This window comes from Quercus robur, chromosome 12 (genome assembly GCF_932294415.1).
Source record: "Quercus robur chromosome 12, dhQueRobu3.1, whole genome shotgun sequence".
NCBI classification, from domain to species: Eukaryota; Viridiplantae; Streptophyta; class Magnoliopsida; order Fagales; family Fagaceae; genus Quercus; species Quercus robur.
This window is the reverse complement of record NC_065545.1, coordinates 28,030,161-28,057,806: the sequence shown is the minus strand read 5'-3', so window position 1 is coordinate 28,057,806 and position 27,646 is coordinate 28,030,161. Positions and strand designations below refer to the sequence as shown.

The window sequence follows — 27,646 nt, the reverse complement described above, 5'->3', positions numbered from 1 at the left end:
GAGACAAATTGCATACACCCTTGGACTAAAAGAAAAATGAACTAAAAATCAATAAGTAACACGCATGACTATTTCTTTCAATCTTTCTTTGTTTTTATTTTTTATATTATTATTTAAAAAATAAAAAAAAAAACAGCATGACTATTGCTTATTAATTTTAAAATTAAAAGTAAATGATGGAACGTGAACAAGATTTTAAGAATGATTGGTAAAATGTTTGAATCTTTTTGTATCCTCAATACGCTACGGAAATGTGTAACAATTAGTTAGATGCTGCATTCAAATAAATTCAGTCATTCTCATTGTCATATCTACCTTTTCTTTTTGGTGACCCATTTGGCTTCCAATAGATAAAGGCAAATATCAAATATGAATATTATTTCTCTTTTTGGCAAATACAAAGTACAGTTTTCCTAATAATATAATAATTATATCAATTAAAAAAAATACTTAAAATCTTATACAAAAAAATGTATGTGAAGCTAATAAATTTTAAAAAAAAAAAAACTAATAAATCAATTGGTGGTAAATATATCCTCCACAATAAATCATTTTCCTTGATTTTGATTTTGACCAAGCACCACGTCAGCACATCTGCAAATTGTAAAATATACATTGAATATCATAGTGTAGGTTGAGTCGTGTAAGTTTCTCAAAAAAAAAAAAAAAAAGGTTGAGTCGTGTAAAGCAACCTAACCCATCCATCCCACTTGCTCTTTTTTTTTTTTTTTTAATTAACACCAATGGCGGCAGGGGCAAATTCGGAATAAAACAAGACAAAAAAGCCATCCAGTTTCGTCAACCAACAACCAATAGCAAACCCTGTTCAAACAACAAAACGTTAGAAAAGCTGAAAGCCGCAAAATCCTCTGTCCCCATTCGCCATCGTATATCGTTAACTCAACACCTGTCCGTACCTGATAGCTTCCCCTGATCGGCCAGTGACACGTGGCGGAAACTTAAGCCCCACGCATAGTAATATTTTAAAAACAAAATCAAATAAGAATAAAGAAGAAAAAGGTATAAATATAATACACACAAAAATATAATACTAATACAAATACAAAAGCCAGCACTACCACCAGCTTGAACTAATAAACTAATATAGTAGACCACCACCACATCTATGCGCATTGCGCAAGCTTTCTCCGGCGAGTCTCAGGGGACCTCCATGGCCGGAGATAAATCAGAAACGGCTCTGTACCAAGCTCTGGCGGATCGGTTCCAGAGTTTGGAGGCGAGTCACGAGAGGCTGAGAGAGCAGTTTGATGAGGTGGTTCAAGAAGATAAGATAACAAAGAAAAAGGAAGTGGATTATGATATGGTGGGCTCAGACTCAGATTCGAGGTGGGGTTGCTTCCCTGGGTTCTTTGGGGCTGGGGGTCCGTACAGAAGTGTGTTGGAGAACATGGGTCATGCTGTTCACGTGTGCAGAGCTTCTTCTGGGGAGATCATATACTGGTATGTATGTATATATATGAGTTTTTGTATGCAAAGAGATTTCATGAAATTAGTTTGTCTGTTCGTGAACTTTATTTATTGGTTGACCATGTTTGGTTGTAAGTTATACTGTGAGTGACTGAGTGTACTGTTGTGGTTTATGGAACAGTTATGTAGGAATAGAATGTTTAATGTGGTTTAATTAATGTGAAGGTATAAGGTCAAGGAAAAGAATGAGCTTTATGTTAAATTGGATCAGATGGAAGTTGAAGTATTATAGGTAAATGAAGTAATTAATATATAAGAAGTAGATGTTTGAATAGGAAGGTGGTGTACTTGGGAAGAAAGAATATTATCTTTCGGTAATACCAACTTAGCATCTATTTTGTAATTTCTTACTCAATAAATAAGTAATATATATTTCAAAATATCACATCAAACTACTCCAATAAATGATTAATTTATCTTTCCGACAATATAGAAGATTATGATTAAATTATTGGAGTAGTTTGATATAGTTTTTAAAAACAGATATCATTAATTTATTGGGTAGAAAATATCAAAATAAATATTGAGTTGATATTATTAAAACATGGTATACTTTCTCGTACTGTGGTGGGAGATATTTTAAAAGCTGCATTTTTTGAATAATAGAAGAGGCCTCAAACTCTTGAATTTGTTAAGATCTTTTCTGTATGGTCTGGATCTGCTATAATATGCATATTCCATCTCATCCGTAGTTATGTGTTTCTCATAGAAATGAAGAGGTTCCACTTAAGATTAGGAAAGAAATAAGTCTTTTTCATAAAAACTTCTTTTGCATGTTAGTACTATCAAATATTGCTGTTATCTCAAAGGAAAATTTATATTTTAGGAATTATTCTGCTGAAAGTCTCTATGGATGGAAGGACTATGAAGTCCTTGGAAAACAAGTTGCTGAACTTCTTATTGCTGAAGATTATTATGCACCTCTTAAGAAAATCATGGACAGCTTGAGCACTGGGCAATCCTGGTCAGGTCAATTTCCCTTTAAGAAGAGGTCGGGTGAAATATTTATGGCGATAGTGACAAAAAGCCCATTATATGAGGATGGTGAGCTTGCTAGTTTTATCACTGTTTCAAGTGATGCAGCCGCATATAATAGTATAGGTTCATTCAACCTGAGAACACATCAGGATCATGTCAATGGCCAACCTAGACCACGGGGGTTAAACTTGAAAAGGATTCAGTGGCACCAGCGTCCACCAATTGCACCAGTGCCACAGATTGCATCTTCTGTTTCCAATCTGGTGCTTATGAGTTACACTTAACAATTCCTTTCATTCTCTTTCCTCCTCTTATTTTAGTAATTATAATTGTTTTCATTGTAATCAAATTAAATTCTAGTTTCCGAAAGTGTGTTCTAAAAATTGTACTGCTGGACCAATCAGGCCTCAAAATTTTTATCACGGAGACACGGAAATGATACATCAAATGCATGTGATGCACCCATGGACAGGGAGGATACTGCAACAAATAGTGAAGATGCTAAATTTGACAAAACTAGTACACTGGTAAATCCCTTTTCTAATGACTTCCCAATCAATTTTATGTCTGTATTTTTGGAGAAGATATATTGTATTATGTTTCTTACCTTTTGACTCTTGAAAAATACTTTCACTACCTATCACTCTCTCAAATATGGAACTCTAGATTTGAATTCATCCAATACGATCATGTGTCCACAATTGGCTGTGTATAATGATTTGGTATTAATTTTCTCAAGTCACTGGTTGGAATTGGTTTCGAAAATGGCCAACAAGCCTTGGTTTAAATAGCACTTTCTCATCTCATAATTAAGTGTGGGCATAGGGTGAGATTGTAAGCTCAAGACCCACTGGATGCATGTGTAACTTACCAATTTAAAAATAAATAAATTGGTTCTAGAAATGGACCAAAGTGCGGATTAATTTTTCACTCTCCTTGCTCTCTCAAAAGTCATCCTCCTATAAAACGCCATTGCTTGATTGGAGTAATGCTTTGGTACTCTCTATTTTTTAGTTAGCATATCTCTCTCTACATTCCATTTGTATCCAAACCTCTTTTACATGGTACACTGCAGTGTTGTGTATACTTTCTTAGAGTTGATTTTTTTTCCCTTCTTTTTCAGTAGTTACTAAAAACATTGGGGATTTCAGTCATGTCATGACCTACTAAAAACGTGTTAGCGTTCATAGATGTGTTGTCAAATCCTAGTACCAAAGCATATCAAATTTGGATTATATCAACATAGTGGTGCTAGGGTTTATTCTGGTTCAGAAATTGCTCAAAGATGACAAGAATTTAATCTACTTAAAGATGATGAGTTGTTGATCTTTTGCTCATATCTTTTACACTGTAATGAATTTTTGAGTAAAACTTGTTTAGCTGGAAAGTAGGCATTTAAGGCTTCAAAATGAACACAAATTAACCTTAGTTGGATTTAAAATGAGTGAGATATGACTATTTGAATTTGGCACAACTATGTTGTCCCTGAGAGTTCACTCAATCCTCACTAGACACTAGCTCAAGTGAAGTTGCAACAAAGAGTAAACCAACTTTGAAGATCTTATGACTTAACCTAATGATTCCCTATATAAAACCAACCCATGTTGCACAAATTGAGAGAAGAGAGGCTACCAAATCAATATTACGTTGAGAGAAAACCTTCTTGAGTGTAAAATGTTTTAAATTCCTCTCCCTAAAGTGATTCTCCTTATGAGATCTTTTAATTTTGTCTCTGACAGTTTCTCCTTAAGCCTAAACCGTTGATTCCTTGAACCCACGGAGTTAGTTCTTTGACAGTGGGTTATTATTGTTTCTAATCGGAGTTCCAGGTTGTCACAGATGAGATTTGATCGTGGAGGAACTTTGCGTAGAAGGATTCCAGAAATTTTAGGGCCATTATGGTGGGAGGCAAGTGGGGTGTTTGCTGAGGTTACAATAGAGAGTCTAGCTTTACAAAGATTTTGTAAGTAGATTATTGTAACTTTTTCATCTCTAAATTTTCTTTGAGATTGGATCCCAAGGTGGTTTTTCCTTTGAAAAAGTTCTTCATTGGTTTTCTACCTCGTTACCATATTTGTATACCTTTTTACTACTATACATCTTTATTGCTTTTGATTTGGTGAATTATAATAATGGTTGAAATAGCTGTACATGCTCATCTCTTTGGAATCAATCATAACATATTTGGTTAATCCACTGCTTAGTTGTTTGGGGTCAAAATCAGATTTTTTCAAAATGATATCACCTGAGCGTCTGCATTCCTTCATTTCAGTATGTATAGCCTCTGCTTTTGTCAACATTTATTCTATATTGACTGGTTGGGTGATTGTAGGCAGCCAAGGTCTTGGCAAAGCTGCAGCACATTAAGGGAAATAGCAACTGTGGTAAAGAAGATGATGGAAGTATTCAAGAAAATGGTGCAATTGATTCTTCAGAAAGCAAAGTGACAGACAATCCTAATTCTTTTAGAGATCCAAAGGCATCAACTTCACACCATTGCACCCTTGATACAAAGGATAAGGGAGAGAGCCCCCACAGAAAAAAATCTTCCTTTGCAGCTAGGAGAGAACAAAGTGACTTTGAGAGGAGTTCTGTTGTAGCCTCTTCAAAGGAGTGCTGTGAGTGTTTTGGTTTATCCAGACCTGGAGACCCATTGCCAAGATTAGGCCGCCAATTCAATGTGAAGCAGTTGGAACCAGAAGTATCAAACTTGAAAGCCTTGGAAATAGAACATGAAATGCAAAGACAACCAGGTGATAAGCATTTCCCAAATTCAGGGGAGAGCATTGGCAGCAATGGGAGTTCATCAAGCAAAGGGGATAATGAGTCAAACTCTATAGTAGATTGTGAGATTCGCTGGGAAGACCTTCACTTTGGGGAAGAGATTGGCCAAGGTATACTTGAGATTCTTCATTTTTATCTGAATCTAAATTGCATTCTATGATTAAAATTTGAAACCAATCCATCGTATTATGATGTTGGCCCATGGGGAAGTAGATCAAGACTAAATTTAGCAACTGTCAACTACTCTGGCTGTCTCAAGTTAGACACACTGATAAAATTAAATGACAATGACAGTTGATATTTAATATTTGACACATTTTCAATCACTAGAATAATGAAAGTAAATTATTTTACTACAACTAATTGTGCGAAGGTTTTTTCCCCAAAAATAGGTTGGTCCTCCTTTCATTTTTAGTTTAATTCTCTATTAATTTATAACTATATTATGCTGCTCTTTACATTTTATGAGAAGATTTAGGCACAAAGTCGGGAAATGGAAATTTAAGAATGTACACAAGAAATGTTGCTGGACATTTGATGTGAATATATGTATCTGTTCTTGCCTGACAGGTTTCTATGCTGTTGTTTATCATGGACTTTGGAATGGATCGGTAAATTTGAAATTCTCAAATTACTCTATTTACTGTTCCAAGCAAGATTATTCAATCAATATCTTGACATTAATAATTTTAAGTGTGTTCATAACAGGATGTTGCCATTAAGGTTTACTTTGGGAATGAATATAGTGAGGGAACTTTACTTGACTTCAAAAAAGAGGTATCTCTAAACTCTCAGCCAACTGCTTGTAAGTTGTAAATCTTGGTGGCAAAAGGAAGAACCTTATCCCGGGATCTCATTTGCATGTGTTTCAGATTGATATAATGAAGAGACTAAGACATCCAAATGTACTGCTGTTTATGGGGGCATCATATACACAGGAGCGACTTTCAATTGTCACAGAGTTCCTACCCAGGTAATAGATATGGAAGTGTTGTCCAAGGAGTGGTTAAACTAATGATATCTTAAGTTAAGTGCAGTCCACCTAGCAATGTAGCATTTGATTGTTATGTTGAATTGTATTTTTCCATCTTTCATGCTAAATAAAGTTCATTGGTAAGGCTGAGAGTACATGCCTATGCCTTTGTCATTCAAAATTTCTTGTTTAGAGTATTTTTCTAGAAGTCCCACGGATTGGCCCTGCGAGCATGTGATACTTTTATTAATTGGGTTACTTCATGCTGGGTGATGTGTACATACTGGGGTTCAATCCAATCAGCCCAACTATCTGTGATTCTGCATAGTCTCCTATGTTTTTCTCTTTTAATGCTAAATATATGTTCCAGTGTTTTAAGTAGATTTTGTTTTGCATGGTCAGAGGAAGCCTTTACAAAACACTTCACAAGAACAATCAGGCATTAGACATTAGACGGCGTCTGAGGATGGCCCTTGATGTCGTATGTTCTCTCTCTCTCTTTCTGAGTCTGTGCATGCACTCATGGCATGTGTATCAACTTTTTGAACTTGAGTTTGAGCCATCATAATCTATTATGTTACTGCAGGCTAGAGGTATGAATTATTTGCATCACAGAAATCCGCCAATAGTACATAGAGACCTAAAATCTTCTAACCTTCTCGTCGATAAAAACTGGACTGTCAAGGTAATATGTGCTGGTTAATTGCTTTAAATAATTCAAGCAGATTGAGCATATAGCAGTTGCTTATACAAGGCATTCAATTTGTCAGGTTGGAGACTTTGGCCTGTCGAGGTTAAAAGACTCAACCTTTATAACAGCAAAATCTGGGAGAGGAACAGTAATGATTTGTATTCTCTCTTTTTTTTTCATTTATTTTATAATGTAAAATCTCTTTTTAACTCTGTATCCATATGCATAATTAACTTTTATCACTGAAAATCATCCATTGTTTGTTTGTTTGTTTTAATTTTTTATTTATTAAATGCAGCCTCAGTGGATGGCCCCTGAAGTCCTAAGGAATGAACCTTCAAATGAAAAGTAATTTACAAAAACTGAGCTTTAAAATTCTGAGTGGTAAATGATAATCTTATAAAAATGTTGAAGTAATGAAACTCCTCCTTGCTAAGCAGATCTGATGTGTTCAGTTTTGGTGTCATCCTGTGGGAATTAATGACGGAATCCATTCCATGGAACAACCTAAATGGTTTACAGGTCTCTCTCTCTCAAACACACACATTCAAGTTATGTAGCCGTTGAAGCTCCTCTATGACCATTGTCTTCCATTTTGATAGGTTGTTGGAGTTGTGGGATTCATGAATAGAAGATTAGACCTGCCAGAAGACCTTGATCCCCAGGTGGCAACCATTATCAAAGACTGTTGGCAAAGGTAATTTCATTTTATATATTAAATATTTATATTGAACCTACAAGTTGAGCTAAACCTTTATTTACTTAAAAACAAGCAGTGATCCAGAACAGCGTCCTTCATTTGAAGACATAATCCAGAGAATGATGGGCCTACTTCAAAGAGCTGCAGCAGCAGTGTCAACCCGGAAGAGTTCAGAACCTTAGAATTGCAATGTTGTTTAGATTAAATATATAGTAGCCGGTCAATTGTTAAGGTAATCTATAACAGTTTAGAGGAGCTCACACAGGTAAACTGAATAGCATATATGGGGTAATCCCAAGGGATTGGTCGAGTGGTTTTCAATACTCATGTGATCCATGAGGTCTTGGATTAATATCTCCTAACCAAGATCTTAAGGCAACACCCCAGGAGATTACTCCTTATAACTATTTGGTATGCATGGAAAGGAAGACTACACACACTCGGGGGATTAGTTAGGTGCTCTAAAAATCTTAGAAATTCACATCAACAAAAATAATAATAATAATCACATAGGGAATTTGTACTTTCTTTTTCAAGAGGATCTTTTTAAGGTGTGGACAGGACGAGTGTTACGTTTTAGAGCAAGTTTTTAGAAGAAATTACTGTAATGACTTGCAAGTTATTGTTGTAATCCAACTCTAGATCAAAGTAAAGAATCTTCACACTGATATGAACAGACACTGTTTTGAAAGTTATAGTTGCAAGAGTTTCGAGGTTTCACTTTTAGCAAGGTGTTGATTTCTATCTTTCCTTCTTTTTTTTTTTCCTCTAAACTATTATCACTGTTGAATCCTCAATTACTTATATAATGGTTCCTTTGTGTATTCGAATTTTATTTGAGGTCATCAAAAGACCTCATCTACTGGTTATAAATAATGTAACGACCAGACTTAGATCTATAGAATGATATAGAGAGAATAGATATACACACTTAGAAAATAAAACTTCACCGTAGCATGTGATTCTGATTCATACTGCATGAGTTTTACGAACAATTACGGAAGTGAGTGATTGAATCCCTGTTTACTCAGTGAGAATCCTATTGGTCATTATTAAGACCCTGATTATGCTCTATGTGACTTATGATTATGTTACAAGATAAATGTTCTAGTGCCTGCAACTCTAGCATGTTATTTATGGCCACGAGTGATGTGTTCTAAAGAGGCACGACTGGGAAACCAACTAGACCTAGGCATTAGGGCAATGGAAGATTATTAATTTGAATGTCGCACAATCTATTTGTCAGCATATATAAACAAGAGTTAAATATTGATATGAGGGATGCATGACTGTCATGTCCACAATGAGGAAGTGGGAGATGTTAGCATTTGGGCCAGGTGTCCACAAGGGCATGAGTATGACTAGACCTAATCCAACCCGGATGGAAGTAGCTCTTCAGCTGCTACACTTCCGGTTAATTTTCTGCAGTAATGGTCTTGTCTTTAAGGCATGAATGTGTGGCTTAAATGTTGTGACTTACAACTTGTTGGTTGCCTATTTGCAATGGCGGAGCTAGGATTTCAATTCTAGGAGGTAAGATTGTATGAAAAAATTAATCCCAAAATAAGTTCATACTATTAACATAAGTATATAAAGTGTGTGTTTGGCATTAGCTTATTTAGCTTTTTGCTGATTTTTTTTTTTTTGGCTAAAGTATGCTTGTACTTTGAAAATATAAGAAAAGATAAAAGCTAAAAAAAAAAAAAAAAAAAAAAAAAAAAAAATTTGAAAAAGCAAGATCCAAACCGAAATAAAGTGGAAAAATAAATAAATGCAAAAGTGTCAAGTGTAGTAATATACCTAGAAGTTGTATATTGTTTTCACTCCCTTGATTGTTCTTAAAAAAATATGTAAAATTTAACTTTCTTTTTTTATTTTTCTAACTATTTAAAATTTAAGCTTATAGCAAAAACTCAAAGTTTGAAACTGTGAAGAGTTAATATATTAAAGAGTAAAAGATTAGTGAGGGGATTGAGACAATACGAATATAGTGTAGTGGGAAAATAAGACATAAATAATATTTTTTTAAAAATTTATTTTAAATTTATCCGGTTACTTTGAGTTCAAATGCCATGAGAAAGATGAATATTGTGGGAGGCCAAAAATGCTAGTTCCATTGGGCCTAGTCCGAGGAGTTTGCAGGCCCAATTCTCAACCCACTTAACCCAAGCGTGCCTAAGCATACATCAGAAAGGCTCGGGGCCAAAAAACGACCAATCCAAGGAAAGCTCTTGGTCGAGGACCCGATAAGGAAAACAAGATGGGGATTACGTAAGGGATGGGTATACAATCTGAAAAGTCCCATGGAAACTAGCTTGGATAAGGATGGGAGGAAACTTCCTAGAGAAGCATCCATCACCTTTGCATTGAATGCTCTACTCCAACCATGCCAATTGCATTAATGTCTGATTGACACTTGAACAATGTCCAAGTAGCTTATAATTAGCTCAACAAGGCCTTAAAAGGAAGGATGAGACAAGTATCTTGTGGAGCGATCAGCAGCCCTCCATGTGGAGGGCCAAGATCAAAACAAGAACACTATAAAAGAGGAATAATCCCCAATGAATAGGGATCGAATTCTTAAGATCAGAGAGAGAGAAATACTTATCTTTGTAATCTATCAAGTGTAAGAGACTCCTCAGCTATTCCAAGGAAGATAAATCAAACATACTATCTTTATGAAATTAGTTTAAACTCAATTAAAATTGCATTTTCTTTATCTTTAATCAAAACCTACTTTTTAGGAGTCCAATTGTTGGTTTGAAAACCCATCTCTACAAATTAATTGTAGTGGGCCTTGATCCAAGCCCAATCATCTTTTGGGCCTCGGATATCCGCCCCCATACAAATATAATTTAGAGTTAATAAATTTTGTGATATGAGAAAATTAAGTTTTAATTGTTGTAGCTTGTAAGAAACCATAATTTTCATTGTTTGACCAATCTAATATTTATACTAATTCAAGAGATTTTGGGTGATTACACTGATAAAAGAGAGCTTGGGGGAGGCCCCCCGTCTCTGGCTCTCCACCCATTCCTATATGAGGCTCACGAATGGTCATTTTTGTGTGTGGAAGATATTATCAAAGGTAAAAACTCTCTCATATTCTATGACTATGAACATTGTGGGCGTTCAGGTGGTGAGCAACTGAGCATTGTGTATTTAGTTTCTGTAACAAAATCCACCATTGAATCCATATTAGAGCTCAGAATATAGTCCATATTAGAGCTATGGATGTGTAGGGAATACAAAGGCTTTGGTAGAACAACCTTATCGATCCACATAACTTGTTATAAGCGTGATTTGGTATTACCTGTAAACTTTACTTGATGTTCAATATTTAAAGCAAAATGTAAGTTAGGTGTGGAGTACAAAGTATTTAATATATAAATCTAGCTAGACTCAATTTAAGATGATAGATTTATACCTTCAAGTCCTTTGTACTACACACCTAACTTTACATTCTAACATCTGATCTACCATAAATAAACGCACAGATCCATTAAAAACAAATATACATTGAAGAATAGTAACAATCAATGCGAATCAACTGGTTTTATTTCATAACTAACAACATTAACCTGTTGTTATCTGTAATGTTTCTACAAGGTTTGGTCCAAAATTCTTCAATATGAATGGCATTTCCCTCGCGTGTTCCTTTCTAGAAGACTAGCTTGGCACATTTATTTAACCAAACATTGATTTATTAACCTAGTAGTAGTCATAGCAGATAATTTTGACCTGTTGTCTATAGGCAAAAGATAGTACACCCATTCAATTCACACCAAACAATAAACCAAATCGAGTCCAAACAACGAATCCTCCACCCAATTTGGCCTCATTATATTCCTACTTCCTTGTTATAATCACAATGGTTTTGTGGTAGATTATACATGTAAATAAATTACAAATTTTAATAATAGAATACTAAGCTTAAGCTCCTCGCATGTGCTATGAGTGTGCTCAAACTCTAGAGCCTTTCGTTCTCTTTGTGTTTTCCTCTGAGAACAAAATATTAACAATTTTTTTTAAAAAAAAAAGTGAAGTTTGCAAATTGCAATAAATTGAGAGGAAAATCGCAAAAAAAAAAAATGATAACTAACTAAGAATAAGAAAAAATTTAAATCATACATAACCAAAAAAAAAAAAACCCACTTGTAGTGGAAGTGGTTACGCTCCAAGAGAGAGTGTGTAACTTTTTATGGAAATGATATGTGACCTCATTTTAAAGAATTTTAATTATCTTTTCTTATTTGATCAACCTTTTTTTTTTAAGGACTAAGGTTAATTATGTGTTAAACAATATTTTAGAAAATTAAGTAAACACTTAACAATATATAACTTAGAGGATTAAAATGCACAAAATTTATATAACAACAAAATTAAAACAACGAAGGGAGTATTTTTAATAAGAAATTTATATCTAGCTAAGAAGAGTTTATATAAATAAATAAAATCTATAAAGAAGTTCCTAATCTAGTCAAAGACAATGATACTAGTTTTTTTTATATAAAATAAAATAAATAAAATTAGTGACTAATTAAGAATACATGAAAATGCATAGAAACAACACCATGAAACTTGAACAAAGCACGAGTCTACTTATAATCTTAAGATACATTCATTTTTATAAATTTTTTTTATAACTATGAATTTGTTTTGGATCCATTTATTTTGTTGAAATTGAAAATTATTTGTTAAAAGTATTATATATAGGTAAAAATTAACTGAAATAGTATAGTGATACTCATGAATAATACTAAAAAATACAGTAAGGCACATAAATAGTATAAAAAATAAACTGAATATTAAAATAAGCTAGTTTTTTAAACTGAATACAAACCCATACTATGTTGAGATCATTTGTGCTGATTAATATTAATAAAAATAAAAATAATATATTTTAATAATAATATTTAGTAATAAATCAACTTGATGTTTTAATTATTATTATTAATCACATAAGAAATTAATTTTAAAAAAATAAATAATAAAAAATAAAAATAAAAATTTATGAAAAACGGTAACATTACAATCTTAACCGTGAATTTTTTATTTTTATTTTTTTTGGGAAGTTGGTGAAAATACTTTATTATTAGCTTTTTGTTAAAGTGTATATAGCTTTTTCAGGGTGAAAAAAAAAGGGCATGATGTGTACAGGTTTGTTCTCTCTGTCGTCTGTCTGTAGATTCCGAAACACGACACCGACATATTTTCATTTTCACAAGATTTGACCATATATGTCATTCAATTTTCAACTGGTCAGTAGTAGTCACACACCTTGGTAGCCATACAGCACCAAAGATTTCTGATTTTCCTACAGAAAACAAAGATGTATTTGGATTCACATCCAGTGCAATAGCTAGGGTATTGCACGGGGTGCAATAGCTTTAATATCAGCCATGGATTAAATCTAATGCTCAGAAAATTGACACGTTATATCTCCACGCTGGCAATCCGAGTGCTTCAATTTTTCTCCTCTTTTTTTCTCTTTTCACTTCAGCAATTCAGCTTTCTCAAATATGAGTTTCAAAAGAAAAAAAACTCTCTTGGAGACTCTAAATCCATGGCCGAATCTCAGTGGGCCTCAGCTCATCCCACACCACCACCACCACCGGCTATGCTTCCCGGTCTAGGCTTCTCCTCTTTCAAGGTTTTCTCGTAGCTCTCTCTCTTCTCATTGCACCCACACCACTGCCGTTGGCGGTGCTTATTACCGGTGTCACCACCACTGGTGGCTACCGAGTTTCCCTCTCTCCCTCTCAAATTTATTTTCTCTTTTATTTTTGTTTTTGTTCCAGTTTTAATTATTTTGATGACTAGAGCTGTATGATTTTGTTTGGGTTTGAAAAATGGGGGTTTTGGTATGAGTCTGTTTTATTGTGTAAATACATGTCATTTTGTGTGTGGGTTATTGAGTGAGTGAAATTTGTGTTCTTGAGAGTGCTTAAATTAGTGTAAACACATGGAGCAGTTGAGTGCAGATCTTAAAATCTGGGTATGTAAAGGGTAAGTTCTACCTTTTTTTTTTTTTCCTTCCTTTGCTATGATCTTTGTTATTGCCTTGCTTCTTTATTGTTGCGGTTGCTGTGGCCTTTGAGTCCTCTGTTATTGTTGCTGAAGGTGTTTGTTGAAATGCTTCATAGAGGGGTCAAGATAGTTGGGGCTATTGAAACCAAGCTCCTGAAATTCTGATTTTTTTTTCCCAATCGGTCTTTTGGCTAATCCGTTGGATTTTAAAAAAGACGCTGAATTTTACTAAGGTTATTCGTTGCAAAATTTTAATCTGAAATATTGTCAATAAATTGCAGTTGTTATTTTTAAGGAGTAATCATACATGCAATAGAGAACTCTCACAAATGGGCTTTTTATGTTTGATTCCTTGTTTCATTTTTATGCGCCTTCAAGATCTTCCTGACTTTCTCTTGTCTCAGGCTTAATGTTCTTTTCTTCTTTACTAAAATCGTATAAATATATATATATATATATATAATATGACAGCCAGCTTTTAAGGTAATTGATGAGTGCAGAAGAACTTATCAGAACTAGAATCAATTGCGCTAGAAGAGACAATGAAACTGCAGGCTCTAAAACATCTTTGTGGTGAAAGTTTTGTTCTTAGCTTGATCATATTACCTTTTGTTTGTTTTTGTGTGTTGTGGACCTGTGGTCCAAAAATGACTGCTGTGTTTTCATTCCGAAACCTTTAAAGAATTTCCATAAATATTAGATGCCATTCTGGATCAGAAAAGTTCTATTATAAGGGGGAATAAATTGTGTTTTGGGAAGCCATGGTACTTTGTCTATTGTCATCCTGTAATCGCCATTCATTTTCATTATTAATCACTTGAATTCCCCCCCCCCCCCCCCCTTTTTTCTCTTTTCTTGATTTATTTGCCTAAGATCATACAATTCTTACTCCTTTTAGCTTCTTTTACTGAAATAGAGCTATGATTCTTAGCTTGATACTAATTTCTCAGTTTGAAATTTGTCACAATGGATCAGTTTTTTCTCATTCCCAATGTTCCTATTGTGGTTTGAGTTGTGAAATGCACTGAAGGTGTTTGTGAAAATATTTGTTAGAAACTTTGAAGTGATGTTAAGATGTTTTATTTGTATGTTGTGCAGTCTTGAGGGAGATTCGTCATATTGAGAAATGCGACAAGCTATTCTTCAAAATTGGTTAAATCATTCAAGAGAGATTCATCTTGTGTAGTGGAAAAATCAAAACAAATTGAAGTTTCGAATGGACTTGTCTCGGCCATGGCATCATTCAGGAGATTCATCTCTTGCCTTCCATTGTTGCCATTGTATAATTGAATTGCTGTGCAAGTTGTATTTTCATGTAGTAACTGATTTTTTGTGTTGATGAATAGATGAAATGTAAACAAATTTGTTTTGCAAATAGCATGTTGTGATGGAGTTCTATTATTAGCTTTTTAGGTCTTAATGCATTCCAATTTTTTATCTAGTCTAATTAGAGTCATTCTTGCTGGAGAGACCAACAGTTCTTTGTGTTTGAATATGCTTGGAACAAGTACTAAAAATTGGAGGATGACTTAAAAACACAAATTATATAAACTATTCACAGCTTCATTCTGGCTCTTCACCAAAAAGCCAATCTATATGATGGAATTTCTTGGAAATACTATTAATGTTCTTTTCTGTCAAATTACAACTTCATGCTCAATATATTCTCTTGAAAACAAGAATTACATAACAAGAGTCTTCAAGAATATTTGGCATATTTTAAAATCAATGGATCCAAGATAAAAGTAAACCACCAAAAAAGAAGAAAAGTTTGATCCAAAAAATGAACTAAATTGTATTAAATTATATTCTTTAATTACAAGGCCATAATAACATGATACAATAGAGAATTTTTTTTCTACCATCATATTACCTAATTCTCATGTAATAACCAAAAAAATAAAAATAAAAAGTCTTGCATGCTTCAAGATCAAATGCTTCAACAATCTTATGCGCCTACTCAATTGTAAATAAAAAAATTGTGTCATGACCCTACTCAATTGTAAATAAAAAATCATATGCACTCATTTAGTTCCACTCTTGGGGTGTCTCTTTCTTCTTGTTGTACATTCCTCTGCACTGGTTTTTCTGCACTGGATAGCTGCTGCCTGCAGCATGTGGGCTGCTGCTTTCTTATTCTGCATTGATTTCCCTCTCGGCACTGGGTTTAGTTGGCAGCACTGGTTTTAGTTTTGTTGTAGTTAGCTCCAGCTGCATTTACTGTTTTGTTTCCCCTAACTGACCCCCAGGGTCTATACTTCTTTGTATACAAACTATATCAATAATATATCTATCTTTACATCAAAATAAAAGGACAATGGTAGTGCTACATAGAAGAGTGAAAGTAAATGAAACCAATAAGCACAACATCCTTCAAAGGGCATGCACACCAGAAACACATAAGAGATACTAAAGCTTAAACCACAATTCATATGCAATACAGCATATATATTTATACGATTTTAGTAAAGAAGAAAAGAACATTAAGCCTGAGACAAGAGAAAGTCAGGAAGATCTTGAAGGTGTATAAAAATGAAACAAGGAATCAAACATAAAAAGCCCATTTGTGAGAGTTCTCTATTGCATGTATGATTACTCCTTAAAAATAACAACTGCAATTTATGGACAATATTTCAGATTAAAATTTTGCAACGAATAACCTTAGTGAAATTCAGCGCCTTTTTTAAAATCCAACGGATTAGCCAAAAGACCGATTGGAAAAAAAAATTCAGAATTTCAAGAGCTTGGTTTCAATAGCCCCAACTATCTTGACCCCTCTATGAAGCATTTCAGCAAACACCTTCAGCAACAATAACAGAGTACTCAAAGGCCACAGCAACCGCAACAATAAAGAAGCAAGGCAATAACAAAGATCATAGCAAAGGAAGGAAAAAAAAAAAGTAGAACTTACCCTTTACATACCCAGATTTTAAGATCTGCACTCAACTACTCCATGTGTTTACACTAATTTAAGCACTCTCAAGAACAAAAATTCACTCACTCAATAACCCACACACAAAATGACATGTATTTACACAATAAAACAGACTCATACCAAAACCCCCATTTTTCAAACCCAAACAAAATCATACAGCTCTAGTCATCAAAATAATTAAAACTGGAACAAAAAAAAAAAAAAAAGAGAAAATAAATTTGAGAGGGAGAGAGGGAAACCCGGTAGCCACCAGTGGTGGTGACACCGGTAATAAGCACTGCCAACGGCAGTGGTGTAGGTGCAATGAGAAGAGAGAGAGCTACGAGAAAACCTTGAAAGAGGAGAAGACTAGACCGGGACGCATCGCCAGTGGTGGTGGTGGTGTGGGATGAGCTGAGGCCCACTGAGATTCGGCCATGGATTTAGAGTCTCCAAGAGAGTTTTTTCTTTTTTTTTTTTTCTGAAACTCATATTTGGGAAAGCTGAATTGCTGAAGTGAAAAGAGAGAAAAAAAAAAAGAGAGGAGAGAAATTGAAGCACGCGAATTGCCAGCGTGGAGATATAACGTGTCAATTTTCTGAGCATTAGATTTAATCCATGGCTGATATTAAAGCTATTGCACCCCGTGCAATACCCTATCTATTGCACTGGATGTGAATCCGATGTATTTGTTGTGAGTTGACGAAACAATATTATTAGAGCTACATGCAAAGCATAGGGTAGGCCGTAGGGGTTAGGTACAGATCATTGGAATCATGAGTCTATAAACTCAGTCCTTGTTGCCTCGTGTTTAAAGAATCTGTATTATAGTTCAGTCTCTCATCAAAAGATTTTCTGGGAGATCCTAGATACGACCTCACTGATCTGGACTCTGCACAGGGAGGGAGAGGTTTGGTTTGGTTGTTTCTATGTAATCTTTTTCAGTGCCGCAGGGCAGGGTGTGTTTACGTTCCCAAAGAAGTTTGACACCCGTGAAAATCTCTACTCAAGTCTAAAGTAATACAGTGCCCCAAACTCAACAGTCAACACTTCATTCCACCACGTGAGGTTTGCCAAACCTGCCATCCCTACCCTTCATGCCCATTTAGACCTGCCATTTTGCAAATAGGTCGGGTTTCGTTCAAATGGATTACACCTCAAATTTGGTTCAGGTTAGAAATATTTCGGCCTAAACGGGTTGAGTGAATCTGGTTAATTAGAATGTGTTGGCTCGTATTTTTTTACCTGAATGGAAATAATAATATGTTCAAATTGTTTGTGTCTTCTGTCCAATATAAATAATAAAAAAAAACAAATAAACTAAATACCCAAAAATAAAATTTAAATGGTAAGGATAAGGGTCTAAGATCATATATTGGGTCTTGAACTTTGTCCGAAAACGTTGAATGGACCGAGGAGGAACAAATAGTTATTAGGGGTTCCAATTTAAAGTTTCATGAGTAAGGAACGAATGGAAGGTGATCCGAGAAGGAACTCCTCCTCTAATATGTTTAATGCAACTCAAATATCTATTCCAGCAATTAGAATGACTCTCCAGGAAGCTCCAATGATAAGAACGTGCCTCATGAACATATGAGAAGGAAAGAAACCCAAAAATATCTAAAGAAAAACTGCTACCACCGCATTAAATACACTGTAACTACTTTTCTGGCCGCATTTATGTGGAAAAAACCTCTAAACAGTGCTGCATTGGCTACCACAACTCACAGAAAGCCAAATAGGGTGTCTGATGAGATAGATACTCAAGTGAAAGCTCAAATGACCAACAAGTGTAAAATTAAGATGGTCCAAAGGGAGCTATATAATATAAGATACCCTCCATGAGAAAGGGATTGAAAATTGATCAAAGGACATTGTAGCAATCAAAATTATATTTATAATTGATTTGTATGACAAAATACTTTATCGGACAATGAATTCATTCAACTCTATTCTCCTTGTTATTTCTTGATCACTTTTAAATTCATACTAGCCGTTCTCAAACTCATTAGGGTCTAGTTTTTCGACCCACTCTTTGCAAATTTATTAATTGTACCGGGTTCACTGGGTCAAGATCCCATATATCTTGAACTTGGGCTGCAAAACGTGTCCTTCCATAAATAATACATAAAATTTTAACTTTATTTACATAATCTATAGTTCACTAATAATATCATCATCATAAATAAACGGGAAAAAAAAATACTAAATATGGTAAACCATACTTTTTTTTTATTAGGTATAGCATATTATCACTGTAAAATACTAAACATTGTGGACCAAAAAAAAAAAAAAATTTGTAGTCATAGAAATGCTTAAGAAATAGCATGCTATTAATGAAAGTCCAAAAAAAAAAAAAAACCCAGTTTTAATTATCTTTCCACCAAAAGAGAACATTCAATTTTGCATATTACTTTCAAATATGAAAAAAAATAAACAATTAAATAATTAAATTGAATCCCTTCTTGGAAAAAGGGGATGGGTTTGGTCGGGTATAGGTTAATTCAGCTCAACCTGACATTTTAATTGGTCAGGTATGGGTTGACCTTTTTTTATTATAGGTTGGGTTAATGGGTTCGTGTCTAATTTTTTTTTTTTTTTTTTTTTTTTTTTTGTAAACTGGAAATTGCATTCAACTAAAAGGGAGGAATAACAGCAGAGACAGGACAAATCCTAATCTAAGATAGTCCATACAAGTCAAAAATAAAGGCATCTAGGATAGGGGGAGGGGGATAATTGAAATACATAATATTAGTAGATAAGGAGCACCCTAATCTAGCAAGGGCGTCAGCACAACGGTTGCCTTCCCGATTGCAATGAGTCACCTTAACTTGAGGAATTAGGGAAATTAACACCCCCCAATCAGCCACAATAGCATAGTTAGTAGCATTCAGGCTTCCAGTATTGTTCATCAAATTAGAAATAACTTTGACATCCAATTCAACTTCAAGAGCGTTAATTTGCATATTTAGACACATTTGTAACCCATCCTTGAGAGCCCAAAGCTCAGCAAGAACACTGGTGGTGGTCCCTATATTTCTCACAAATGCTCTAACCCAAGAACCAGAATCATTACAAAGGATTCCTCCTCCGCCAGTTGCACTTGGGTTGCCTAATGAAGCACCATCCGTGTTCAATTTGAACCAACTTCTGATTGGTCTTTCCCAGCGGATAAATCTTTCAACTCTTGGTTTATTGGATGATAGGTTTTTAGCACATAAAGTGAACTTAGCTGCTCTTTGAATACCTTCCTTGTGAATGGAAAGACTCAGGGGAGTGTTCTTAAAAACCACCCTATTGCGATGGTTCCGCAAGGTCCAAACACCAAAGGAGAAAAGACAAAGTTCAATAGGTTGAATTTTACTAAAGCAAATTGAGTCAATTGACACATAATAGCAAATAAAAGACATCATTACCCTAACTAAAAATATACATCACTTACCCTTAAAAATGTGTAGTTACGTAGCATGGTTTTCTTCTTTTTTTATTGGGGGAAATAATTGAGGTTTTTTTTTTTTTTTTGCCTTGTAACAAGTGAGGAGGGGAAAAATAAATGAATTAGAATATTGGATTTTGCGTGGAATATTGGAACGGATTTTTTTCCTCAATTTTTTTCTTATTAAAGTGAATTATTTGGAAATTTGAGGGTGATAGAATGTTGGTTTGGTTTGAAAGGGCAATAGTGCAGCTAGTTCTACGTTCGGCTTTGATGGTGAACCATGGTGTTTGTGAAATTTTAAATAATGACCCCCTAAATTAAAAAGAAAAAAAAACATTTATGCAAATGATTATGCAATATTTTTTATATTCTTATTTTCATCAAAAAAAAATTTATATTCTTATTACTCTTATATAATTCCTTATTCACCAAATCAAAATAAAATAGATAATTTTATATAAATAATTTAATGGATATTTTTTATTTTCTTATATCATACCAAACTCAAATTTGGTTTATTTATAAACAAATAAACATAAATAATTTTTTTATCAAGCCTAGTTTAAACTATTTATGAATAGCCTAGTTTAAACTATTTATGAATAGTTTAGTTCGTTTACAATCTTTTGCATGGGTTGCAAAAAATTGCTCTAAATTTCTACATATTTGCATAAAATACCAGAATGACTTAAATAATGGTTCACTAAGAGCATTCACATCAGACCATCTAAAGTCTTCTAAAATAGATCTATAGTGCAAATTTTACACATTTTGAGCCAAAAAACACCCACATCAGTGGGTGTAAAAATGTGTAAAATCGTGTATATATTTTCATGAGCTACAGTACCCATGTATATTTACACGGGTACTGTAGCTCGTTCATAATTATTTTATTAATTTCTTCTCTCTCTCCTGCATCTGACTCTCTCATCTCCAAACCCAGGCCACTTCATTATCCGCGGAAATTGATAAGATTGAATCGTCTCAGATTTATCTCCTATATTTTCTCTCTATAAACTTCGAAGACCCCTGGAAAGACGTATTGAATCAAGCAGATGCTTATGCGCTCAACCAAATTGAGGTTGAATTTAGAACCTGGGTTGATGCGAATCTAAGGTTGAATAAAGCGGATCCTTTTGCATCCAGCCAATTGGAGATTACGAAATGTGGAGCCCATTTGGTATTTGAGCAAGACATTGAAGATCTCAAACAAAATTCGTTGAAGGCAGAGACAATTGAAGATCTCAAACGAAATGTGTTGTTGCTTATCAAAATAGTCCCGTTTTACTATAAACAAAATTTTATTTATTTAGTAAAATTCGTTTTCTTTTCCACTCAAATGCTAGACGGCAGAGACAATTGTACTACCGTCTTTGAGCGTCTCTGGGGTTGATTCTGATGATGATGGAGTGGAACTGGGTTTGGTGCTATTTCTGTTTGGCTGTGGGTGTGGACGGAGAAGACGAGGTGACGAGTATGTGCCAGAGAGGAGAGGGAATGAAATAATAAAAAATGTAAAAAGAATGAATATTTTATTAAATAAATGTGTAGAATAGATAAACTAATGTGAGTGTTTTGTAAAAGTGGATGTGTAAAATAGAAAAAGTAGGTTTTTTCTTGTAAAATAGACAGAAAATTTGTACGAGCTGATATGGTTGCTCTAAGATCCAACTAACCGAACTTGGCCGAGATTTATAACTACGCCTTTGGATACAGATCTAGGGAAGGGTGTTACGGAATACGGATTAGTGTGAAATGAATGAGGACAAAAATGATACTTTTTTTTTTTAATTATATAAATATATAAAAGACGTTTTTATTGTATACATAAGTTTGAAAGTTATGTGATCATTTTAAAATAAAATGCGTAAATGCACTTTTAGTCTCAATATTTTGTACTTTTTTTATTTTGGTCCCTATATTTTGTTTTACCACTTTTAATCCCTAAATCAATTAACACGTGATATTTAGGTCATTTCTGTCATCCAACTAACGACAAAAACTTACGTGGCTGATGGTGGAATAAAAAAATAATATAATCACACACATTAATTAATTAAATTAAAAACAAACATTAAAAAAAAAAAAAAAATCATTAGTTTTTGGGAAGAACATGATTGTTCATATTCTTCATGTTCTTTCCTAAACATGTTTGATTGCCCAAAAATTTAAAATATCGAAGATTTAAAATAACGCATCGATGCCCTTGAGTCCTCTCTCCAACCATCAACATTTTCCCCAGAAAATCAAGATTTTCTTACAAACTAAACACTAAAATTCGTCACATTTAACAAACAAAACCCGTTTCTCTATCTATTCTCCAACTCTCTCTCTCCTCACCCTCCATGGATGGAAAGTCTCTCTAATCTCAAAGTCTCTCTCTCTGTTCACCGTAGCTCCATGGCCAGAGCTCACAAGCTTGGCCTTCTTCTCCACCACACACCACCGCTATTGTGGTAGTGTGGGACCTAGTAGTCGGCCTCTCCGCCGTTGATGTGCAAGCGGCAGAGATATGAAGTGATGAATGGTTCTTGATGGGCTTTGAGGAGCCGGTGGAGACAACCTTTGGGGAAGCCAAATGCGCTGAGGAGAAAAAAGTTGACATTTCTAGACATTTGGGGTTGGGGTTTGCTGGAGATTTGGGTTTGGCATTTGCTGGACATTTCGCATTTTGAAATTTTTTCTGTTTTTCAAGTTGTTAACTTGTTGTGGTATTGGAAGTTTCTTTGATTATGGTTTGGCTTGGGAGTGGATGAGTTGGGTTTCTATTCTTTGGATGGTTTACTTTGGGAGTGGTTTCGTTGATGTGGTAGTGGATGATTTGATTTAGTGGTGGTGCTTTGCTGGTTGCTGGGTTTCTATTATTTTGCTTAGGTTTGATCTTCATGTTCTTTGATTCGGTGGTGGTGATTTGGGTTTTTTTTTTTTTTTTTTTTTGTTTGCCAAGAAAATTTATGGGTTTGAAGGCTAAGGTTTGCTTTACTGGGGATATGGGTTTGGGGTTTGGTTTGGATCTGGGTTTAGGGTTTGTTTTTTGCTGGAGATTGATTATAGGGAAGAACACAAAGAACATGAACATGTTCTTCTGAAAAAAAAAATTAAAAGAAAAAAAAAAGAAAAAAAAGACAAGGAAGACATTTAATTTATTTATTTTGTTTTGATGTGTTTGGTTATAAAGAAAGTACAAGAAAGGAAAAGAAAATGATAAGAAAATAAGGATTAATTTGGTAAGAATATGAATCATATACGGGGAAGAACATAAAGAACATGAATATGTTCTTCTGGAAAAAAAAATCATTTTAATTAAAAGAAAGTAAAATTTTTGTTTGAAAGAAAATAAATTTTTTTGTTTGTTTTTTTTTATTTTTTTAACTAAAATTGAGTAATTAATTTTCTTTTAATTTTTGCATTTAAAAAATGACAAATAATTTATTTAATAATATTTTAATGCCCATGTTAGCCACCTCAGCTTTTCCTGTTAGTTGGTTGACGGTAAGGACTTAAATATCATACGTTAATTGATTAAAAGACTAAAAGTGGTAAAAACAAAATATAGAGACTAAAATAAATTTTAAAAAAATGTAAAATATAAAAACTAAAAATGCATTTACACCCAAACAAAATTGAAATAAGGATACAAGGGGGGACTACCTTCTTATTCATTTTCTAGTTTGATGATATTTCTTGGGATTGGAAACTCTTGCAAAGATGAAAGATCTATCATTATCACAGCAGTATTTTTTTTTAACAATCCTATAAAAATTCACTACTTTGCTTTATGTATCATTACACGCTTTAAATAACGTATTTTTATACATTTTTTCATCCACACATATTTTTAAAAAATATATATAATATTATTAGAATAACATTTCCAAACCCCTTAATATCCCATAAATAAAAAACATATCTATAGGGTTTAAACACCTGGTTGGATCGGGAGCTATCATTATCATCAAGATTTTTACTTTATGCGAGATCTGAAATCTAATCAATGCTCAATCAAAGTGGTGGCCCTCTATGATAGTATGGATGCTCATGTTCTTGGGGTAGGACTAGTTGATCGTGTCCCTGCTTTGGAAGAGTACTATGACAGTTGCAGCATCTGATCAGATTTGCTAGGTAAATATTTGGGGGTAATCAGGTAATTTACACCAATTGAGTACGTATTTATTTGGTTTGGCCTTTTTTTAAAAAAAAAAATCTTTTTAAAACTATGTTTTGCATGAGAAAATAAAAGGGGAGGAAAGATTCTCTTTAATTGAATTTATTTATTTTCCTTTTTTAGCCTTTATGTGATTTTTAAATACTATATGTCTTACATATAAAGCAATTAACATAATTTGGGTATTATCTTCTCAAAATAATAATAATAATAATAATAATAATTTGGTTATTTGGGATTTGAACCCTAGACTCCATTGGAAATGATAGAAAATTTTAGTTAAGCTACAAGTCTCGAGTCTTTACAATGGAGTCTCTAATATTAAATACTAATACTAGAGTTGTTTGATTGCATCTGAGTGTTGGCAAACATATAATGTAATTGGATTTTGTAATTTTTTAGCCCATTTGATCACCCTCCTTGGACTCTATTGTGTAGTAATGAAAGAATCATTCTTTCATTTTTCTTTGATAAATTTGATAGTACAATGGGGGAGATTTAAACTTTTGATGTTTTTGTTGGAAATACCAATAAACAAATGCTAGTTGATCTATAAAGTTATTGTCAGAATCATTTATTTTCAGATATTTCAAGTGTGTTGATATATGAGGGAGAAGAAGAAAAGATTAGTTCCCAAATTCTTTTGTGTAATAATATTGTGATGCATTTGAGAAAAAAAAAAAACACCACAAATTGCTATAACCTAGCACACAACTAGCCTCATGGTCGTGGATCAAATAATTGCAATATGACATGATATTGCACTTTAACTCCCCCTTTGTTTTCTTGATGTTTCAATGATCATAAATGAGGAAAGGAATTAAGACCTTTGTAGTTTAATCAGTACATCTTAGTGTTTTTAACGAAAATTTCTAAGGTTCAAACTTCAAAGTCCCCCTCTCCATTACATTTATTAAATTATTAAAGAAAAAATGAGGAAAGGGAATTTGAACTTTAAATTCTTTTGAAGAAGATTGTATTATTGAAGTACGAGAAATCCCAAATATTGATAAATGATAATAAGCTATTGAGTTCTTTTATAGACAACAAAATCTCATAATTTAATCCTAAGATTATTGTGAAATGACAAAATTTAGATACAGCATTTTAGGTATTGTTCCTTAAGTTCCTTTCTTAAGATTTAGTCATGTGACTACTTTACTAAAAAATACACTTCCATCCCATGAGAAAAAATCCACATATTAGAATTTTAAGAGAGGAATCTAAGAAACAACACCTAAATACTGTACCTAAATTTTACTCATTGTAAAAAATAGTGCGATAAAAAGTGTGATCTTGAAATTACTCATTTCATAATTACCATGCATCTCACTTGGGCTATTAATTTGACTACTCATCCTGAAAACAAAAATGCAGTTACTTTGACTTGTATGTTTTACTACTTTTCATTTGGCATTTCAATGTGACACATTGTTAGGAGTTTTAGTTGCTGATGATGATGGCATGAGGAATTGGAGTGCTTGGACAACATCAGGCCAGTCACTTGGCTCAATGTTTTCTCAAGACACCAATAGCTCCTCATGCCTTTCTAGTGAAACTCCTAACTGCTCTTTGAGGGGGATAAGCCTAGTCTCCCTACTGGATTCAGAGTGATAAGCATGATAGGAGACAGCATGTGGAGGCACCTTGCTCCACATGATGCCCTAAGGCCATGGTAGAGAAGAGCCATGGTGGGCAGAGATGGATTTTGATGTTGGGTAGCAGCAGGTGGTACTGATCCTATGGGATGGTGCATGGCAATGGTGGCTTGGCTTATGGTTGCTTTATGTGTAGGTTTGGTGGCTTGAATGCAAGGTAGTGTTGGGCTGCTGTGATGATGATATGCAGTGCAAGGCATTGGGCTGGTTGGTGCTAGTAGAATGCATGAACTTGTATGAGTGGGCTGATGGCAGTTACTTAATATGCTGCATATGGCCATGTTATGTGGGCTGTGATGCTGATGAAAAGGGCTTGGGCAGGGGACCAAGCCTTCTAAAACGTGATGGAACAATTGTGTGTGGGTTGCTGGAGCATGAGCAGAAGCCCCATGATGATGTGCTGGGAGCCTGAGACATGGGCTGACATGTGCAGAGTGTGCAGCAGCAGTTATCAGTAGTTACCAAGCAATTCTTAGCTTTCTGGATGTTCGGACCTACTATATAGGAGCTGGAAACGTGGAGAGCAGGCCAAGACAACATCAGTTGAAGGTGTCTTAAGTCAGACCACATGTGGCAGCAGGTCTTAGACAGGGGCAATAACTGCCGTGACAGTTATTTCTGTGCATTTATCCTAGGTTGTTGGGGCTGTCAACAGCAGAGTGTGTAATTTTGCTTAAAGAATTTCATGTGTATTCTCCAGGCTTCTTTTGTACTTGATATTGAGTAATAAATGTTGGGATTGGTGCCCTGTAAATACTGTGTGTGCTGTATGTGTGTGAATTCCCTTGATAATTCTGTTCTGAGTGTTCCTGCAGTGTGTGTGTGAAGTGTTGACTAAGACTAAGTCGGGTTTAGTGCCATCATAGGCAAAAAATTAAAAAGAAAAATTGACCCTGTGACACACATGCATGTGGTTGTATTTCACTTGTTGTGCTGATACTTTGACTTAGGGCTGTCCATGAGTTGGGCCGGGTCAATTTTGGACCCAACCCGAACTCGACCCGCCGGTGTCGGGTAGAGGGGTAGAGGAACCCGAAACTGATCGCCGAAAAAATCGATTGGTTCGATTTCGGGTGATGGTTAGTGTCGGTCGAGCTGGGTCGGTTGCCAGAATTAAAAAAGGCATCGAAATTTGAAAGAAAAAAAAAAATGTCGAGATCTGGAATTGTCGCTAAAAACTAGAAAATCTTGCAGGAAACTGGAAAAATCTCGCCGGAAATTGGAAAAATCTCACTGGAAATTGGATTTTTTTAATGAAATCTGCATTTTTTTGGCTAGAAATTGCTGGAATTTGGCTGAATCTGGCTAAATCCCACAAGATCTCGTCAAGATCTCGTCGAATCTGGCTTGTTTTTGTAGGATTTGGCCGGTTATTTTTGTAGCTGCGATCGGGTTCGGGTTGCTCGGGTTTTGGAGATGCAAACCCGCCACTCGACCCGCCGGTGTCAGTTTTTGAGAATGGAAACCCGCCGCCGACCGACTGGACCTTCGGTTCGGGCCGGAATAGGGTCGACGTTAGGCGGTTTGGCAGGGTTTTCGGGCTCCGGTCGGGTCTGGACAGCCCTACTTTGACTAATATAATTCTAATTTTTGATTCATCAGTTTTTTAATTTCCCCCTGATAAGTGTAAATGAGGCGATTCAATTCCGGAACTAATTTTTTATTATTACTTTTTAATTTATATACGCAGCACATTGCATAAATGTCAAGATATTTAAATTTTAAAAAATTTTGGTTTAGTGGCATGTAGTCAAGACTCAAGATTAACCAAAATGTACAATCTTTTAAATAAAAGATAATATATTTATAAATCGATAATTGGAGGG

At 34.5% G+C, this 27,646-nt stretch overlaps 1 protein-coding gene and 2 long non-coding RNA genes across 3 annotated transcripts; 2 read left to right on the top strand and 1 right to left on the bottom strand.

Moving 5' to 3' along the window:
• Window positions 1-1,057: 1,057 nt before the first annotated feature.
• LOC126709391 (U-box domain-containing protein 35) lies at window positions 1,058-8,340 on the top strand. Its single transcript, XM_050409605.1, has 14 exons — window positions 1,058-1,461; window positions 2,315-2,729; window positions 2,871-2,993; window positions 4,799-5,360; window positions 5,821-5,861; window positions 5,959-6,027; window positions 6,123-6,223; window positions 6,626-6,704; window positions 6,810-6,908; window positions 6,994-7,062; window positions 7,213-7,262; window positions 7,355-7,436; window positions 7,517-7,611; window positions 7,691-8,340. Exons 1-14 carry the CDS (start codon window positions 1,127-1,129, stop codon window positions 7,794-7,796), a joined length of 2,226 nt encoding a protein of 741 aa, XP_050265562.1. The 5' UTR covers window positions 1,058-1,126; the 3' UTR covers window positions 7,797-8,340.
• A 4,535-nt stretch (window positions 8,341-12,875) lies between these two features.
• On the top strand, window positions 12,876-15,048 carry LOC126709019 (uncharacterized). Its single transcript, XR_007649298.1, has 2 exons — window positions 12,876-13,267; window positions 14,743-15,048. It is a non-coding gene; the product is annotated as an uncharacterized LOC126709019 (long non-coding RNA).
• Window positions 15,049-15,414: 366 nt separating this feature from the next.
• On the bottom strand, window positions 15,415-17,708 carry LOC126709020 (uncharacterized). The gene is made up of 2 exons (XR_007649299.1): window positions 16,911-17,708; window positions 15,415-15,896 (listed from the first exon to the last, which is right to left on the bottom strand). It is a non-coding gene; the product is annotated as an uncharacterized LOC126709020 (long non-coding RNA).
• Between the last annotated feature and the right edge of the window lie 9,938 nt (window positions 17,709-27,646).

Excerpts from the sequence above, each read along its gene's own strand:
- LOC126709391 (XM_050409605.1), top strand. The coding sequence starts at position 1,127 with ATGCGCATTGCGCAAGCTTTCTCCGGCGAGTCTCAGGGGACCTCCATG. Across the intron at positions 5,862-5,958 it reads ATGGACTTTGGAATGGATCG|GATGTTGCCATTAAGGTTTA; the intron begins GTAAATTTGAAA and ends TGTTCATAACAG. Across the intron at positions 6,705-6,809 it reads TGAGGATGGCCCTTGATGTC|GCTAGAGGTATGAATTATTT; the intron begins GTATGTTCTCTC and ends ATGTTACTGCAG.